Source organism: Sebastes fasciatus, chromosome 2, assembly GCF_043250625.1.
Source record: "Sebastes fasciatus isolate fSebFas1 chromosome 2, fSebFas1.pri, whole genome shotgun sequence".
Lineage (NCBI taxonomy): Eukaryota > Metazoa > Chordata > Actinopteri > Perciformes > Sebastidae > Sebastes > Sebastes fasciatus.
Genome location: NC_133796.1, coordinates 39,301,039 through 39,319,726, shown reverse-complemented (window position 1 = coordinate 39,319,726; position 18,688 = coordinate 39,301,039). Strand labels below are relative to the sequence as shown.

At 42.9% G+C, this 18,688-nt stretch overlaps 1 protein-coding gene across 1 annotated transcript; it reads right to left on the bottom strand.

Moving 5' to 3' along the window:
- Positions 1-11,399: 11,399 nt before the first annotated feature.
- On the bottom strand, positions 11,400-18,317 carry ccnd1 (cyclin D1). Its single transcript, XM_074623394.1, has 5 exons — positions 17,870-18,317; positions 16,276-16,491; positions 15,289-15,448; positions 14,469-14,617; positions 11,400-14,369 (listed from the first exon to the last, which is right to left on the bottom strand). Exons 1-5 carry the CDS (start codon positions 18,065-18,067, stop codon positions 14,214-14,216), a joined length of 879 nt encoding a protein of 292 aa, XP_074479495.1. The 5' UTR covers positions 18,068-18,317; the 3' UTR covers positions 11,400-14,213.
- Between the last annotated feature and the right edge of the window lie 371 nt (positions 18,318-18,688).

Sequence of the window (18,688 nt, the reverse complement as noted above, 5' to 3'; positions counted from 1 at the left end):
TACGGAAAGATTTTGCATTTGAAGAGCTTCAAAAATAGGTATGACACATTGCTACAGATAAACTTTCAACGGGGTCACTCAGTGTCCAGTTTATTAGGTCACCACCCCGCTAAATGAAGGTCATCATCACAGCTGAATCAACTGCAGTCATATCTTTTAATGTAGTAAGACGTTACAGTACAATGTCATGTGTCACTATGGAAACACTGGCATGGACAGCTCTGTCAGCTGTGATGAAACACCGTGTTCTTTAGGGCAGCAGGATGTTAGTGAACAAACTTTGGACATTTAGAGAAAATATCATCTGACTGATAGAAATTCCCAGATAGCTGTAATGTACAAACAATACGAGCAGCCAGCCACTAGAGGGCGGTGCTGTAATTCAGTGATTACACCATAATCACAAGCTCTGGCCCTGAAAGTGAATATAGTGAATATGGTGTGGAGCAGCCCTGCATTGTCCTAGCAACTAAGTAACAATCAGTAAAAAGCTGCGTGTACGCACAGTTACGGCAAGTAGGTGAAAGCTGAAGCAGGATATCGCTCTGTAAACTGTGATGGATGTTTACAAAGGACAGATTGGCTGATCATTTTACCATCCACCTTCAAGTCAAGTCAAGTTATTTGTACAGCCCAAAATCACAAATCACAAAATTGCCTCGGGGGGTGAAAAAATGTGAGAAACCTCAGGAAGAGCAACAGAGGAGGGATCCCCCTTCCAGGATGGACAGACGTGCAATAGATGTCGTGTGTACAGAGTAACAACATGATGAAAATACAACATAGACAATCCATATGACAAAAAATAATACATATAATGTGAACATATGTGAGAAGGTGGGTCCAGGAGGATGTCAAGCGGCTTCCAGGTGTCGCCAAACAGATAGAGCCCGAGCAACACAACCTCCTCTCAATGCCAAACAGGTAGAGCCAGAGCAACACGACCTCCTCTCAACGCCAGATAGATAGAGCCAGAGCAACACAACCTCCTCTCCACGCCAGATAGATAAGATAGATAGAGCCAGAGCAACACTACCTCCTCAACGCCAGATAGATAGAGCCAGAGCAACACAACCTCCTCTCCACGCCAGGTAGATAGAGCGGGAGGGGGGGGGGGGGGCGGGGTTAAACCCGTCTGATCCTGTGTGTTGCATTTCCTCTCAGCAATGTCACCAAGTCTCTTTTACAAGTCTATCTTGATAGCATACACATGTCATATGTACAGTATGCTGAAAGAGATATTACCCCTGACATCATTCCTCCCTAAAGTGACTCTACTGAAAGAAATGGTAATGATATATCCACAGTCCTTGTTCTGTGCAAAAAATGCAATCAAAAGTTCACCTGAAGCTCACATGATGCTTCAGCCGTCTGAGTTACACAAAGCATTTGCTTTGAGAGTGCTTTTAGTACCAAGTTCCGTCTTTGTGTTTCCTTGCTGGGGCATCTACTGTACGTCGTGGTGGTCCCATGTACTGTAAGTTTGTTGCCGGTGACTGGTAATAAATCTGCACACTATTTATTCAGTCAGCCCTGAATGACTGTAAACTAGCAACGAGAATGGATTTGGATGTTTCCACTGTAACTTACCGGGCGCTGCGTCACCGCTCGTTGGACTGACAGGCTTCTAGTGACACAGACGCACACACAAAGTTCATCCCCACCAGAGACTGCAGTGATTGTTTATTAGAAATCTTGTAAGTTGTTGTTTTACTGCTTAATAAGAAAGTAGAGATAAGCCCAACCCAGCTGACTCCCCAGTAGGAAGAATATGTTTCTCACTACATCCCAAAAACCATAATACTAGAGCCATAACTGTCCTGTTTCAAAGAGATGTTGATATGTCATCATGGCATATTGGAATCAGTTTGTAAATGAGGCCATTGGAAGAAGGTCTGGATGCTTCCTCATAAATACCTAATAGTGAATAAGGTTAAGGAAGTGAATCACTACATGCAGAAATTAAAAAAGACATAAAGACCTTTGCAGATTTGTCAACGATCATATCTTTAAAGACATTATTATGGGAAAATGTGGTGTTTGCTTTCTTCAAAAACACCAAAACAATATTTCTTATAATAAATTTGATATGTTTTCTTTAATCTTTTAGTCATGAATATAAATTAAACTATAAATACCTTATATTAAATATTTGTTGAGTGTGATATACCTCTGGCTCTTTTGTTATTGTTATACTGAATGTGAATTATGTTATTATGTTTAATAAACAAAGAAAGTAGAGATAAGTATAAAACAACATGACGCCGTGGGTTGGTTTTCCTCCTATCCTCCCCAATTTTTTGGAGTCACCAGCCGCCACTGCTGTGTTTGCTGTGATGACAGCTATATGACGTCCTGCTTTGACTAAACTGCACACAGGCCAGCAGCTTTTAGACTGGGTCTGTCTACTGATGGGGAGCCATTGGTTAATGTTAAACGCCCTGTCCCTCTCTTTAAATAAAAGCAGGTCACCAACCTCTGCAGGGAACAGAGTATGAACAGAGTGTGTACACGGTGCTGCTCGGTCCACACACACACACACACACACACACACACACACACACACACACACACACACACACACACTCACCACCACCACCAACAACAACAACAACAACAATAGCATCAGGGGGCACCAGAGAGGACCAGAGGGACTTTTTCAGCCTTTGTCAGCCAGCCGGCTTTCTATTCCATGTCCAAACTCTCACTGACAATAAGCCAACAGGACTGTGTGTGTGTGTGTGTGTGTGTGTGTGTGTGTGTGTGTGTGTGTGTGTGTGTGTGTGTGTGTGTGTGTGTGTGTGTGGAGGGGTACAGTAGCAGCTGGTTTATGCAGTGTCAGGCAGCAGGTGAACGCTGTCTTCTAGTCGGCAGCTTCTGAAGGCAAACAGAGAAAAGAGAACGAGGGAGGCGAGGGAGGGGAGGGGAGGGGGGGGGGGGGGGGGGGGGGTAACAGGGGCCAAATGAGAGAGGCTGCATTCAAATGAGTGTTTCAGTTCGACTTGTACCCTCTTAAAGTCAAAAACAAAATCAAAGGCAAGCAAGGCACAGCGAGCAATTATCAAATGTAGAATCCAGAGAAAGAGAAAATGAATGAATTGATTGTAGCTGCAGGAAAAAAAAGGGTAAGGAGATAGAAGAACAGCCTAATAATCTTAGGAAGAAGGAGAAGGAGAAGAGGAGAAAGATGAGGAGGAAGAGCAGGAGGGAGAGGAGGAGGAGGGACTGAGGTCTTTGAGAGAATGTAGAGGAATGTGGGGAGCAGGTGGTGAGTGGTGACATGAAAAGCAGTGGTGACAAATGCTGCCGTCCGTCCGGCCGGCCGGCAGCAGCAGCAGGAAAGCTCTCTGAATGAAATGGAGGCATCAGATTTCACCAACAGCTCCAGGAGGGGGTCGGGGGGGCAACACACACAGTTCAGAGCCTGCACGTGCAGCTTTCATCCAGCTGGATCCTATATTTATGCACATTCACATCATATTCATATTGTTTGGAACATAACTGTTAATGTTTGGATACAGAAATTCAGATTTTTTTTAAAAAATGGTTTAAAAAAAAAAAAAAAAAAAAAAACTCAAGGTCCACTTTTCCAGAGCTTTCTCCTGCATCTGATGCAGCCAATGTTTGGAGTTGACTGAAGTCCCATACTTGGGTCACTTGTGTTATTCTATATTTTTCTCATTTTCAAAAAAATCCCATGAAAAGATTAAAATGTGTCTCTCAATACTTTTGGACTGACCTACTCTGTCTGAAGTACTCCGCCTTGGGACCACTGGATACTACTGAAGATATCAATCTGTAAAAACATCACAAAATATATATTTTCATTTTTTTTTTTTTTTTTAAAAGGATCATAATTTCCTGAAACAGTTTTTATCAAATGTTACTCAAACAGGAGGAACAAGAGGGCATTTGTTGGGGACTATTTCCAGCGGCGGATTAATCCCCGTTTGCTGCTCTATAGTGAGTATTAGTGGCAGCAGGACGGTGTGTGTGGGATTGAGTCAGAATAAACTACAGTGTATGTGTGTGTTCATGGTGATGAAGGAACGTCACCGTGTGTAACTGTGAGGCTCATTGATGAGTTGTTGGACATCAATGAGGAAGAACACACCATGCACACAATACTTGTTAGTAGATACATTCATTGCTGGTTTGGCTCTGAACTTGTTGACAGTGTTAAATTTCTAAAGATGCTTCTTGGGAACATTGGGCACAAATTGACCTACTCTATACTTGACGATATCGAGGGATTCATTAAGATACACATAGATGCAGAGGACCTCTCTGGGCTGGATGGACATAATGGTTGTTAATACTCAGGACCTCAGTCAGAAGATGGAAAAATTCAGGCACCATGATTGGCAATCTATTGCATTAATCATTGCTCAAATTTTCAAAGATGAAATTATTGCTAAAGAATGTAAGAACCTTTCAGTTCATTGATTTTCAACAAATGATTCTGAAAAACAACACTTTTTGGCCTTGCTTTTATTTATATTTTATTTTATTTAGTATATTTATTTTTGTATTTATTTTGTATTTATTTCAGTCTATATCCTCATTTTATTTTCCCACAGTTTTGACGAGGGCTATGTAATAAAGCTTTGTAGCCTTAGCTTTGTTCGTTGTTTTCAATGCACCACTTGTAGTGCCATGAGTTATTTTCAATGATTTATATCCTGTATATGTCTTCAGTTAAAGCTTCAGTAGGCAGTATATTTTTGGCATCATTGGGCAAAGATTCCATAATAACCTTTCAGCATATTGTAATTCAAGTGTTCTGAGAGATAACTAGACTTCTGCTCCTCCTCATGGCTCTGTTTTCAGGCTTAAGAAAATCTAGCCCGTGACGGGAGACTTTGACTAATCACAGGTCATTTCATTGACAGAGCGTTCCTATTGGCTGTGCTCCGGTTATGTGACCGGAACTTGGCGTTCCTTCAACAGATTTTAACAATGGCGGCAGCGTCACAAACTTTCTCATTTTACAGCTAAACCGTGCACTACAAGATGATTCTGACAACATTTGAGGAGAGAAATAGTCATTAACGTAACAGAATATTGATTCATATTTGATCAGCGCTGCCTAGTTTGACCGTTTGGTCGGAGTTCGCGAGTGATTGACAGACGGCTCTCATAGACGGCAGATGGACAGCAGACCTCAGATCAGCTCTGACTGCTTGTTTTTCTCCGGTCTGTGAAATCTTGTAGATGCCGTTGGGAGCACCGGAGGACACAGAAGAACATGATTTTTTTTTCAGGTTACCTGTTTCATGTACTACTGTCACGATATAGTGACCGTTTTATAAAAATAACGTTTTTTAATCATATTTGCTCCAATCTCACCTACTACAGCTTCAAAGGCCCTGGTTTCAGTGTCTACTGCCATAAGATAGATAAAAAGATGCGAAACAGGAGCACACAACATCCTCAATCTCAGAGTTCTGTTTTCATCCACAAACCTGCAACGATCAAAGTGCAGCAGGAAGCAGGAGCAGACTCCCCCCCCCCCCCTCTACCCCCCTCCTGGAAATACTTCCCTCTGTGTTTGATGTGGTCTGCTCAGTAATGTCTCTCCCTGCTCTCAGGCCACAAACACTTACCTGTGACAGGACCAGAATAGTTTATCGCATGTCAAATAAGTGTGAGTTGGTTCAGTGATGAGCAAACTGCCTGTTAACACACAAACCCACCACCCAGTGTCAGCCTCGGAACTCGTGTTACTTCACTGTGAGACTACTCCTCCATTACTGCACACACCAATGTAAATTTTTTTCTCCTAGAGAAAATCATTCCAACTTATTTTCATCATTTTGGCCGTTGATTCAATGTGGTATGACTACAGTATTCACCGTAGTAATTACTGAGATCTGTGAACACGGTAAACAAACCCCCACACTATCAATCACTATGCACAGCCTTAAAGGCCCTGACACACCAAGCCAACTGTCGGCCGTCGGGCAGTTTGGGGCCCTCGACAGGGATATTTTCACAGCGACATGGTCATCTGGAATGAAGCTTAGATGTGAGTGAGAGTGGTGTGAAAATGGTCGGCCGACGCTGCTTTGTTTCATATACGTATCATAACAACGGCTTCTATATCCGCAGTCCTCGGCCTTACTGTTTCCCTTTTTGAATGATGAATACAGACTACTGCCGCCTGCTGGTAGGGAGAGTTATTTCCTCTCACACAGGTGCAGAACAAGCCCCCAGGAAGTGCGCCGCTCGTCGATCCCGACTTTTGTATTGGCCAAACGGCGGTAGTGCAACTTCCGTGTCAGTCACGTGATGCCATTGGGCCCAAAAATACTTTTTCCCGTAGACTTACATTGGGAAAGAGACGTCTGTTTTTTGAAGTGAATCAACTTCCCAGTACGAACACCTAAATAGCCCTTATTTAAAAAATTAAGTTTTTAAAGTTGTAAAATGAACTAATAGCTGAATCCAGAGTTATTTTCCTCGGCATAATGAACGCACATCAGACCCATGAGACTGCGGCGCCCTGCGCGCTCATGTGACATATCCGGGTTCTGCCTGCCAGCTTCCTTCTAGCTGTATGCGGCTGTAATAATGGATATATTGGCTGTAATTCATCACTTTTATTGTCTAATAATACATCTATGGGCTGTATGCTGTTAAGCGTCTGTGCTGTAAATGTATTCATGCATTCCGTTAATGTAACGTATGTTAATTAACATCTCCGTTCCCAAATAACCTAACGATTGATTATTAAATTACCATTGCAGCTCCGCTGTCTCCTAAACAAACACTAGCTGCTGCGGTTAGTAGGCTAGGCTACTACAGCAGTAGTACTAGTCTACTAGACTGCTAGCTACCAGCTAGCTACGAGCGAGCAAGTTCATGAACGTGCGGTAAACACGTGTTCATGTGAGCAAGCCGTGATGGCGGCATGACGCAGCGTGACGACTGTGACCCCGTGACCGAGTCATGTGACCGAGCGGACGCTACTGCGCATGTTCCATGTGCCCAAGATCCGCCAAGATCCGGGTACTTTTCCAGACGGAAGTCGAACCATTTAGGCTCAACACGCCTCTGAGCAACTCTCATAGGAATGAACGGGGCCCCGACTCCAACGCTGTATCCAGTTCTCTTAATACATCCATGATACAGAACGTACGTGCTAGCTGGCCATTGGCTGAAGTCTTTGTGTCAAATTACCATTGAACATACCGCAAAGATTTCAGACTTAAGCGGCCATAAAAACCTTCAACACGGTCAGACTAGAGCCAACATTGGCATATACAGCAAAAACTGCCCGACCGTCGGTTGGTGTGTCAGGGCCTTTACTGCCTCCTCCTTCTCACCTTTAACAACGCGGTGGCTTTCTGGTTGTGACAAGACCAGCATGAGAACCATGCACGGCCTCATAACCTCTCTGATCATCTGACCACTTGTGTTTGTTGCCCCATTGGACTGTTGTAGTTATCCCAGTGATTACTTTGGTGAATACAATGTTATCTTGACCAATGAAAACAATATCCAAAACTACACACACGTATTGGAACAAGCCAGAATCCTTTATTTGGGATTTTTAGGCACTGACCTTGAATAGTTAAGGTTAGGCACTGACCTTGAATGGTTAAGGTTAGGCATTGACCTCTAATACTGAAGGTTAGGCATTGACCTCTAATAGTTAAGGTTAGGCATTGACCTTGAATGGTTAAGGTTAGGCATTGACCTTGAATACTGAAGGTTAGGCATTGACCTTGAATAGTTAAGGTGAGGCATTGACCTTGAATACTGAAGATTAGGCATTGACCTTGAATAGTTAACGTTAGGCATTGACCTTGAATACTGAAGGTTAGGCATTGACCTTGAATGCTGAAAGTTAGGCAATTTGCGGGTTGCTGTCTAGACACAATCGCTCTGTTGGGAGTGAGTGGGTCCTGTCAGTTAAAGTAGGTGACCACAAATGTGCCTGTTCGAAATTACTCAGAAACCCTCCGTGCATTTAAATAGAAAACATGATGTAAACAAGAAATAGCCAATTTGTCTGAAAGTAAGTTAGAAACTGAGGTGTGGGGAAACCCAACCTAATAAAGCAGTAGTTTGTGAGGGTTTTTGAGTAATTTTGAACAGGCATATTTGCGGTAACCAACTGACACTATACTGACTGACAGGACCCACCCACTCCCAGCAGCAGAGCGCATGTGCAAGTCTATGTTCAGTTTGCGCACTGACTGATGCTTAAAACGCATCACTTAACATATTAATTGTTGCTTGGGGCGAATGATTTGATCCCTTTTTCAACCACAACAGTAACTGTGTGTGTCCAACAAGAACTGGTGAGTGAAGTGGACATAGCCTATATGTGACAACAATTAGAGCTAGCATTTCTGCTAACTGCAAACATGCTAAAGGCTAACCAACATACTGTATAGGGCAAAAAGGGTAAGTAATCATGAGATAATGATAAAGTAATGAGGAACTCTGGGTGGACAAAAATACTAATGTTCAAGTAATCAGTAATTAATGAGTCATTACTAGTTATTTAGTTAATTAGAGAAGTACTCATTAACGATTCATCAATTATCAAGTCATCCCTGATTGGTTCCTCACTCTTTTATAATCATTAGCTACACTATAAAATTTGATTAGGAGTTACTCATTAACTAATGATTCACTAGAAATTGGTTCCTCATTTGTTCCCCAGTAACTACTCACAGTTTTGTCTATGTTATTGTAAAGTGTTACCCATTCAACGTACTATCTATTTGTTATTAATGTCTCCACTATATGCACTCTGTACATTTATTTAAAAAGTGTTTTACTTGAAATAGTTGAAGTTGACTACATAGTGTGTGTGTGTGTTAGGGGGTCGAGGGTCTCAAGTGAAAATCAATAGACAGACACATGGATAGAAAAAAATGAAAGCATGGTGTAACACATACAGCAGGCTGCTGTTACATAGTGTACGTTGGTGTGTGTGCTGAGGGTCTTTGTCTGCTGCTGGTTGAGCTGGCGCTGGCAGGCCTGTGGGAAAGGATTAGACTTTCACGCCTTTTCCTCCACACTGAAGCCCCATCAAAGACATTCCTTGCATAACAAATCAATGAGTCCTGTCACACACACACACACACACACACACACACACACACTCCTGTTAATCATTAGCCAAACAATAACTTTCAGGATTCAGACAGAACTTTCTTGTTCTCTCCTTAAATGTAGGAAGGAGGAAATTAGCAGAATTTACAAGTTGAAACATTAGCATTTTGTAGCAGTTTGGGGTGTCGTGATATACCACTATTGACGATAACTGTGATATTTAAAAACTGAAATATTGATATCATGTTAACACATATGATAATATTGTTTATCCAGCGCCTCTTAAAGGCACTCGTAAGAATCAGAAATTGCCTTTTAACAGCAACACCTGTGGCCGTTAAGTCAGCGAAAGTCAGCGTCCTGTTGTCAGCTAAAACCACAATATCACTCTATATTTCAGCTGCTTGGCAGTAATGTTGGCTGACCAGACGAAGGTCTCTCCATCAATCGATGCTGATCCTAGTGTTGGCTTTTCCTGCTTCACCCTACCGACCGCGGCCGGAGGGAACAGGGGAGACACCGGAGTTTTGGTCGGAGACGATAACGTTACTCGCTCCGGAGCCCCGTCTATTCACTCAGCAGCAGGAAACATGACACGGGAAACCTCTGTTGGTCTGGGGGAGCTGCAGCATTTATTTCTGCAAAAACGTCGTCTGTACATTCACTAGATATTCTCAGAGCTAAACTAACTCTTCTGCAGTGTGTAGTGTGCGCGCATGCACGTGAGAGGTAGGGTAGAGGTAGGGTTTCAGTCTCTATCTACCTAGAGGTAGGGTAGAGGTAGGGTTTCAGTCTCTGTCTACCTAGAGGTAGGGTTTCAGTCTCTATCTACCTAGAGGTAGGGTTTCAGTGTCTATCTACCTAGAGGTAGGGTAGAGGTAGGGTTTCACTCCCTATCTACCTAGAGGTAGGGTAGAAGTAGAGTTTCAGTCCCTATCTACCTAGAGGTAGGGTTTCAGTCTCTATCTACCTAGAGGTAGGGTTTCAGTCTCTATCTACCTAGAGGTAGGGTTTCAGTCTCTATCTACCTAGAGGTAGGGTTTCAGTGTCTATCTACCTAGAGGTAAGGTTTCAGTGTCTATCTACCTAGAGGTAGGGTAGAGGTAGGGTTTCACTCCCTATCTACCTAGAGGTAGGGTAGAAGTAGAGTTTCAGCCCCTATCTACCTAGAGGTAGGGTTTCAGTCCCTATCTACCTAGAGGTAGGGTAGAAGTAGGGTTTCAATCCCTATCTACCTAGAGGTAGGGTTTCAGTCCCTATCTACCTAGACGTAGGGTTTCAGTCCCTATCTACCTAGAGGTTGTGTTTCACTCCCTATCTACATAGAGGTAGGGTTTCAGTCCTTATCTACCTAGAGGTAGGGTGAAAGGTAGGGTTTCAGTCCCTATCTACCTAGAGATCGGGTTTCTGTCCCTATCTACCTAGAGGTTGTGTTTCACTCCCTATCTACATAGAGGTAGGGTTTCAGTCCTTATCTACCTAGAGGTAGGGTGAAAGGTAGGGTTTCAGTCCCTATCTACCTAGAGATCGGGTTTCTGTCCCTATCTACCTAGAGGTAGGGTTTCACTCCCTATCTACCTAGAGGTAGGGTAGAGGTAGGGTTTCAGTCCCTATCTACCTAGAGGTAGGGTAGAGGTAGGATTTCAGTCCCTATCTACCTAGAGGTAGGGTTTCAGTCTCTATCTACCTAGAGGTCGGGTTTCCGTCAGATGCTTTTCATAGTTGGATGAGCAGCCAGAATATGTGGGATTCTTTCTGTTCTCACTGCAGCGGTTGTACAACTTGTACATCAGACGATTTTTAAATGTTTCTTCTATTATTTTCATCATCACATAATCTCTCTGTCATTTTTTCGATCATTCAAATAATAATTTATTCCATAAAATGTCTAAAGAATAAGTATACTGATATTCTACATTTCACTGACTGTCAACAAATCCCACGGAAATGTGTAGCCAAAGTTTGATGCAACTTGTTCCTGACATTAAATGCTGTTCTTTACTTTGTGTCAGGCCCTGGCACTCCATCCTGTTGCTGAAAATCCTCACTAGAGGACCAAATGTGTATTAATCCGCAGCTGAAAATAGTCCCCAACAAATGCACTTTATACTTCCGTTTGAGTAACGTTTGCTTAAAACTACATTACCCAGCTGTTTTAGGAAATTATTTTTCAAAAATTAAACTACATATTAAGTATAACTATGCGTCAAGTTGCCAAGTAGGATTCTCTGCTAATTTTCAACAACATCAATAACATACAGTGTGAGTTAATTTCATTCAACAAGCCTCTCCTGTGGACAAGAACAGACCAGTTTTTCCAGACTCCATCTAATTCATGTTTTTATTGTGTAGTCGACACAAGTTGCAGACAACTGGCATGAAGTAGACACAACTGTGTGGAATGATTTGTAACAAAAAAACAGTCTATGGCTTCCGAGCACAACACTGACTCTATTTACAAACTCAAATCAACTCACTGACAGTTTGAAAATTGGAGCAAAAAGCTTTTTTCTTTTATAAATATCAAAAGGGGGAAGGAAAGGCCGCTATGGGCCTAAAGGGGGGATAAAGTCTCTTTCACAGAGACAGCTTAACACTCAACAGAGTTATACATATCCCATTTTTCTGTTATGGCACCAGTATCAAAGCATGCCCTGGACTCGCTAGTTTCCATCGCGGATGCTTCATCTTAAGCAGGTTGAACAGAGCTAGTAGGCACTGAACCAACAAGTAGAATAGAATAAAAACTAAACAAATAAAAAGACTAAAATTAGAGATAGATCTTGACTGTCACATGAGGTATTGTGGATCAAAGCATTTCTGTACATTGTCTCATTTTTCCTTGTTTTTTTTTTTTTTTGGAATAGTTCGGAAAATCATATTACGTAATTATAAACAAAAAAAAAGAAAAGGGATCACATAGAATCTACATAAAAACAACAAATGAGGATGTCAATAACACAATTTTCTATGAGAAAATTCAAACCTAGAATGGCAGTATATTGACATTTATATGTATAAAAAAAACACCAAAAATGTAGCAGCAAACAACAGGAGAAAAGCATCGTTTTTTAATCCATTACGTTTTTGTCATCTGTTTTTCTTTTTTTTTAACACGTAGGTGGGATTCATTTTTCTATAGCAGCGGAATACAAGGAGTGTTTCTCTCCTACTCTCTATCCTTAATGTACAATCAGAAACCTCATTTACAGGGTTCCCACACAGTTTGACATACTTATAGAATTCAATACTTTTTTCCAGAGTTGGATTTGAACAGGTCCCTTTCTGCTCGTACCAATCAACCTTGTCATGATAACTTTGCCGTCCTGTGTAGGAACCCTGACTTGAACTCTACAGCATTAAGACACCCCTCCCTGTTGAGCCTTCACCCTTTTTTGCCACTTTTGACACCTTTTTCGCCCCTCTGTATGCTTGCCAGCTTTGCTCTCCCCAGTTTCTTTTTTAGGCAAGTCCCCAAGAAACGCAGCCCACGTCTTTTAGGTTTGTGCAAAATCATAGTCTCAACACTTCTCTTCTTTTTATTTTAATCTTCATCCCCTTTCCCAGAATCCATGAGCAGTATTTGAACTGAGGTGGTGTGACGGAGGAGATGCTGTCATGGCGATTTAGAGGCAGAGTGGAGTTTTAGTTTTACAAATATTCCTTGGACGGCAGGGCTGCTCTGGAGGCAGATATAGTTCAGCGGTAGGTGGAGCCATGGTTTGTTTGCAAACTGGAAAATGCAAGCTTAAAAAAAATAATAAATAATATGTTTTACTATATATAAAAGTATCATTTTAACTATAAAAATAATACTTGATTTTACTTTTACTGGACCTTCAGCTTTTGGCTCTGCACATTGAAACAATTCTTATAATGGAAGAGCAGCTTTGCCTGTATGAAACATCTGTTGAACTAAAACTCAATCTGAGACTTTGAAGGCAGCTGCAGAGCGCCGCCGGCTCAATGAGACTCATGACAGTGTCAAGCAGCATTCAGTCTTGTTTTTAAAAAAGTCTGCCATAAAGGTCGATTTTTTTTTGTCCCATTTGATGAATCAGATTCAGGCCTGATCCAGATCCAACTGTCTGCAGGTGCTGCTCTCACTCTCCATCCCCCATTCAACCCCCCCATTCAATTTTCATGTTGTTTTACAAACTTAACCACTGTGATTTTTTTTTTTTAGACGACCAGCAGCGCTGACCAAAAGTGCTTTTTTTAAAAAAACAAAGTTGGAATGGTTTAGTTATACCTACACAGAAAGGACGCATAGCAGACTGTGGATCGCTTTGCTTGATTGTGCATCGATTTGATCTCATCAAATTACAGCAAGCTGAAACGGGGTAAAAGCGACCGTTGTCGACGAATGAACAAAGAATCACGTATGTCCAAAGCCTTAACAACAGCAGTCCACAGTCGCTAAGGTCCTAAAAACAGAGCGTCTCACACTACACTTGGTTTAAAAAAAAGAGGCCTAAAATTATAAAGTGACTAAACATAAGCAAGCAAGGGATATATGAATGTTTGCACGGCAACAAAACAAACATGGGACAGGAAGTCTAAAAACATACGATATAACAATAGAGAAATGAAAACAAAAAAAAGCCTCTTCTTCTTTAACAAAAGTCAGATTTCAGATAAAGACTTAAAGACAGACTACAAGGACCTACTGTACATGACACTTTGGGATGTTTTAGTAGGCGAGTTAAGTCTGTGGTAATTTAAAGATTCCTAGTTTAATATTTGAGGGAATGAGAAAAAATATCTACTAAAATGTCTGTAATGTGGCTTCAACTCCAGCCCACACGGGTCATCAGTATTCGGTGTCTTTTCTCTCTTAGACATTTCTGTAGTGTTAATTTCTTTTCCCAGGATGGGAGGGGACACTGGCAGGAAATGTGACTTGGGTTTGCGGGGCGGCGGGGGGGCACTCTGTCACGTCTTGGCAGTCGTAGTGGACAGCGGGCATGTGAGTGACATGTCGGCCATGATAGCAGCCCAGGAAGGAGGAGGAGGAGGAGGAGGAGGAGGGAGGCTGAGTTCAGATGAGGAACCCCCTCCCCGGCCGACCCATCGCCAACCTCTGTCGACAAACTTTCCCTCGATCATCAGGTCATCGCGCGACGCGGCTGTCGGTCACTTCAGATGTTGATGTCTCTGACGTCTGTCGGGGTGCAGGACAGGTCCACGTCCTCGTCCACGCGTTTGGTTTCTGTCGTGTTGTTGTGCTGCTGAGCCTGCCGCAGGCTGGACTCCAGCAGGGACTCGATCTGCTCCTGACATGACCGTAAGCAGTCCTGCAAGCACAGAAGCAACACTTTGAGTAAACACCATTGCTCTGCTAACATGGAGTGGCCTTTTCCAAACATTCAAATATGGGTTTGCGTTTTGCGTACCGGGTCACTGCGAATGACCTGCGAAAGGAAGTTGGTGAGATTCTGGGAGGATAGGGAGGCGTCTTGGCTCTTCAGGTAGAGACCTTGAACGGCTGCAACCACGCTGCCCGCCGCCACCATGGACGGAGGACTGGCGATGAAGTTGACATCTGTGTAACAACATGGAATATCAATGATTATAAAACTCCATATCTACTTCCCTTTAAATATATGAACAGAACTATTCATTATTAAACCCCTACGTGTTCCTAATCCATTTTCATTGTTGTAAGAGACGCCTTACATTCAACAGATATAAAGTGACTACAGAGCAGACAGATCCCTGCCTACATCTTCTCACAGAAAAACAACAACGCTACACATCTGCCCCTCTGAACCTTCAACATTTATTAACTAATAATGACAACATGGCTGCCACGATCAGAATAACAAAACCACAAACTAGGTCGAAGAGAACAAAAAAAAAAACAGTAGTCCCAAACTGGGGTTGGGGCTTTTATCTCCAGGAAAGTCCTAAAAAACCTCAATTATGACTGAAACTTTGAATCAACCCTGTCTGGAAACCTGTGATAGGAAGCTGTAATTGGCTACAGAAAGTAAAATATAGAGTACAACTAAATACATAAACAAGAAGTATTCATCATATAGAATAAATGAGAATTACAGGTCATAGCAGAACACACTAAAACGGAACAATAAGTGAAAATGTGAGCTATTTAGAAATACGGAAAATAGGGGAAATGTTTTTTACATTTTGATTTAAGTGAGTGTATTTTACTGCACACATGAAGACACAGGACATACGGGGTTGGTGTCCTACCTGTAGCACAGAGAGCCACGAAGGTCTGAGCGTGTTTCCTGAGGATCTGCTTGGTGGACGGGTAGATCTCCAGCTTGGACAGGAAGTGCTCGATGAAGTCGTGAGGTGTGACCGAAGCCAGGTCCCATTTCAGCTTGTTGAGAACCAGCAGCTCCATTTGCTGTGGACGGACCAAGACCAAAGGCATTCACTCACTGTGACCCAGAGAAATGTACTCTTCCCTTTATTTATTTATTTATTTTTTATATCTGCGGTGACATTTAGTTCCTGCAACTGTTGCAGTTTGTCATTGAATCTGTTCTTTTATCTCCATATCTAGATATAAAGTGTCCAGCTTTCAAGATTCATCCCCGTAGGGGTCGTAATGCTCCAGACTTCAGCTTACTCAAAAATTTATTTTATTAAGTTCCTAAAGTTTTCGAATTAATTTCTTCCTTAACTACCCATACATACTATATATTCTGTATATATTCTGTATATATATATAAATAAATAACAACCAAACATCAGCTGTCTCCATTATTCTGGTGGAGGCACTGCAACGGAAGCAGCTGCACATACAATAAATATCACAGCAAACACAAAAGCTAAGTGTGTGTGTGTAGTTCTTCATGTTCACTTTCATTGCCAACAGCCTGCACCTCTGTCTAAATTCCACTAGGTGTCGCTGTGAGTCGTGTTTTCTTGGCAGTCACTGAGACCATTCATGAAATGAGAGGCCTTCAGTCACCATGGGAGAGTCACAGGCGGCCATTCACTCTGCTGCTGCACCACAGCTACATTTATATACCAAACAACTCATCATATGTGACATTTTAATATTATATTGATATTTTCCGACTCTACGGTGACACTGACAGACCAGATGAACAGCTAAACAACTCTGTGGGGCCTATATCTTCTGCTCATGTGGTCTCTTTCCGTTCTCATGTAGGCTACTGTATATGTGTGTTATGCAACAATCCATGTCTGCAGAAGTCAATTTACCAGCAGCTCTCCGGGCTGGACCGAGTTGTCCGTGTAGATGCAGAGTTTCTCCGCCGTTAAGGGCACAGTTTCCTTCATCTTGGATGCTAGAAACATGCACGTAGCTCCCAGCAGCTGTAGTCTTGTTTTCCTGGTGGCCTCCACTGATAAAAATCTGTCCAAATAGTTCATAGCCAGCGGAAAAACCTCCTCCTCACATTTCTGTTCCTCGCAGACCTGCATGGGGAGGTGAGAAAAAGCACTTAAGAGTTTGCTTTCGGTTGCTGGAAGAAAAAATTCCCCCTATTCACATAGTATACATTGTTAAGACCACTCAAACAACTGGCTCCATGTCGTATTCCCACAGCTGTTTGCATTCAATCATTGGAAAATAAATGAAAAAGGAATTAAACATTTTGTTGCGTCTAATTCACTGGAGTTCAGAGTTTAAATATCCTGCGACTTTTAATGCAAACTCTATTCACATGTATCCGAAAACATCTAAAGTCAAAAATATGATAGATTTATTATTTTTTAATATAAGTAATACTTTTTGCAGCAATGAAAAGAGTCGGGAATTAGTGAGCAAGTCAGTTCTGACTGAGACACAAAGGTGGCGTCGAGGCAAGTTTCGCTCTGCAAATTCAACTTCGTCATCTTTTCATAAAATATTTAGAAATATTTAAAAATTACCAAGGTGTATAATGTTATCATGTAAATGATCCTCATCGAACGCCTGATCGAATGAGAGTCGAATGTGTCGAATTGTGACTCGAATTGATTTAATAATAATTAATTTGTCGGACGAGGTTCTTCTTCACGTGCTGCATGCGACACTTCCCTCTCGGCTCTCACAGGCACGATTTCAAAAATTAATACAAAATATAAAACCGCAAAGACTTCAATCCAAAAGTTCATGTTAATGTTGAAAAACATCTAATCTATCAAATCCGACTGTTAGAATTGATTTAATATTTCGCACTTTTACATAAAAAGCCCTGTTTCCAGGTCGTTCTTCAGACAGCACAGTAACTTTGTCTCCGGCTGATCGCAGAGGAAGGATCCGGAGCCCTGACACCCGCACACCGGCCACCGTGGACCGGCACACCGGCCACCTGGGACCGGCCTGCTGCTGCTCCACCAAGCGGACCTCCGGCTCTCATCCAACCCACCTACTGTCATTGTCGCTGATCTTATAAATTTATAACGATATTAAAAAATGCTTCTCATACGACAACAAAGATGGCGCGTCTACTGGCACGGGCCGGACTGCATACGTGTACATTCATGTTATTATTGAGTGTTTTCCTCCTCTGATCACATCCCAGAACCTCCACGAACATGTAGGCTGACACATAATCAATAACAACTAAAGGTATAAAGCGAGCAGTGGTCCTCTCCGAGCCGAGGGACCACCCAGCGCTCCTGAGGACATAGTCTCTGTCTTTATGTAACATGCACAGAGAATATACACAAACCAGACTCCCACACTAGTCATCATAGATAGATAGCCTATATATATATATAGATAGATAGATAGTCTACACATAGACACAGATAGAAGTGATGAAACTGAGTCACTGGAGTAGAAAGTTGAGGAGAAGTAAAGACCAACCTCTAACATCCAGGTGGCAACTATCTTCCTCATCTTGGGGACTATTTCTTTCTGAACACACTTGAAGTAGTTTGGCGACGGCAGGTAGTTCTCCTCCGCCTTCAGCATGGTGTGGAGGACCCGGTCGGTGAGCAGGTTCACGTCCTGGTAGGCTCTCCTGATGGAGTCCACCTCGCAGCACAGCAGCTGGTCCTCCATGGGGGCGACTCGGCCGGTAAAACACTGTCAACTCTCCCGGTGTCCCGGTGCTGTCCTTAGTGTCCTCAGTGTCCCTGTTAGTTAGCTGTCTCTCTGTTGTTGTTGACCGGGCTGCAGCGGGCAGGAGGAGGCTGACTGACCGACCTACGGTCCTCTGGTCTGATCTGATCTGGATCACGTCTTTACGTCTTCTGGCTGCGCTGCTGCTGCTGCTCCTCCGGTGTGCGCGAGCCCTCTGAAGCACAGAGCGCTTCCCCCCGCGAGACAAAACCCCTGGCCCGCGAGACAAAACCCCTGGCTCGCGCTCTCCAAACACGCACGCACACAACACACACATACACACACACAAAGTTTATGGACGACCGCGCGCTGAGGAGGAGGAGGTGGTGTTAGCTGACGTCAGCTGTTGTTAGGAGGAGGGGGTGAGAGGGGGGATCAAAGAGACAAGCAGTCTGCTAGGGAGCGCGCGAGGAAGGGATTCTATTATATACATATATATACGAAAACGGAGCCCCCCCACCACCACCCCCCATAGCCTGGTGGCTTCTGGGAGGAGGTGGGAGGTCCGGGGCTGACTCTGGGGCCGTCTGTCCCCGGTGGTGGAGGAGGTGGTGGTGGTGG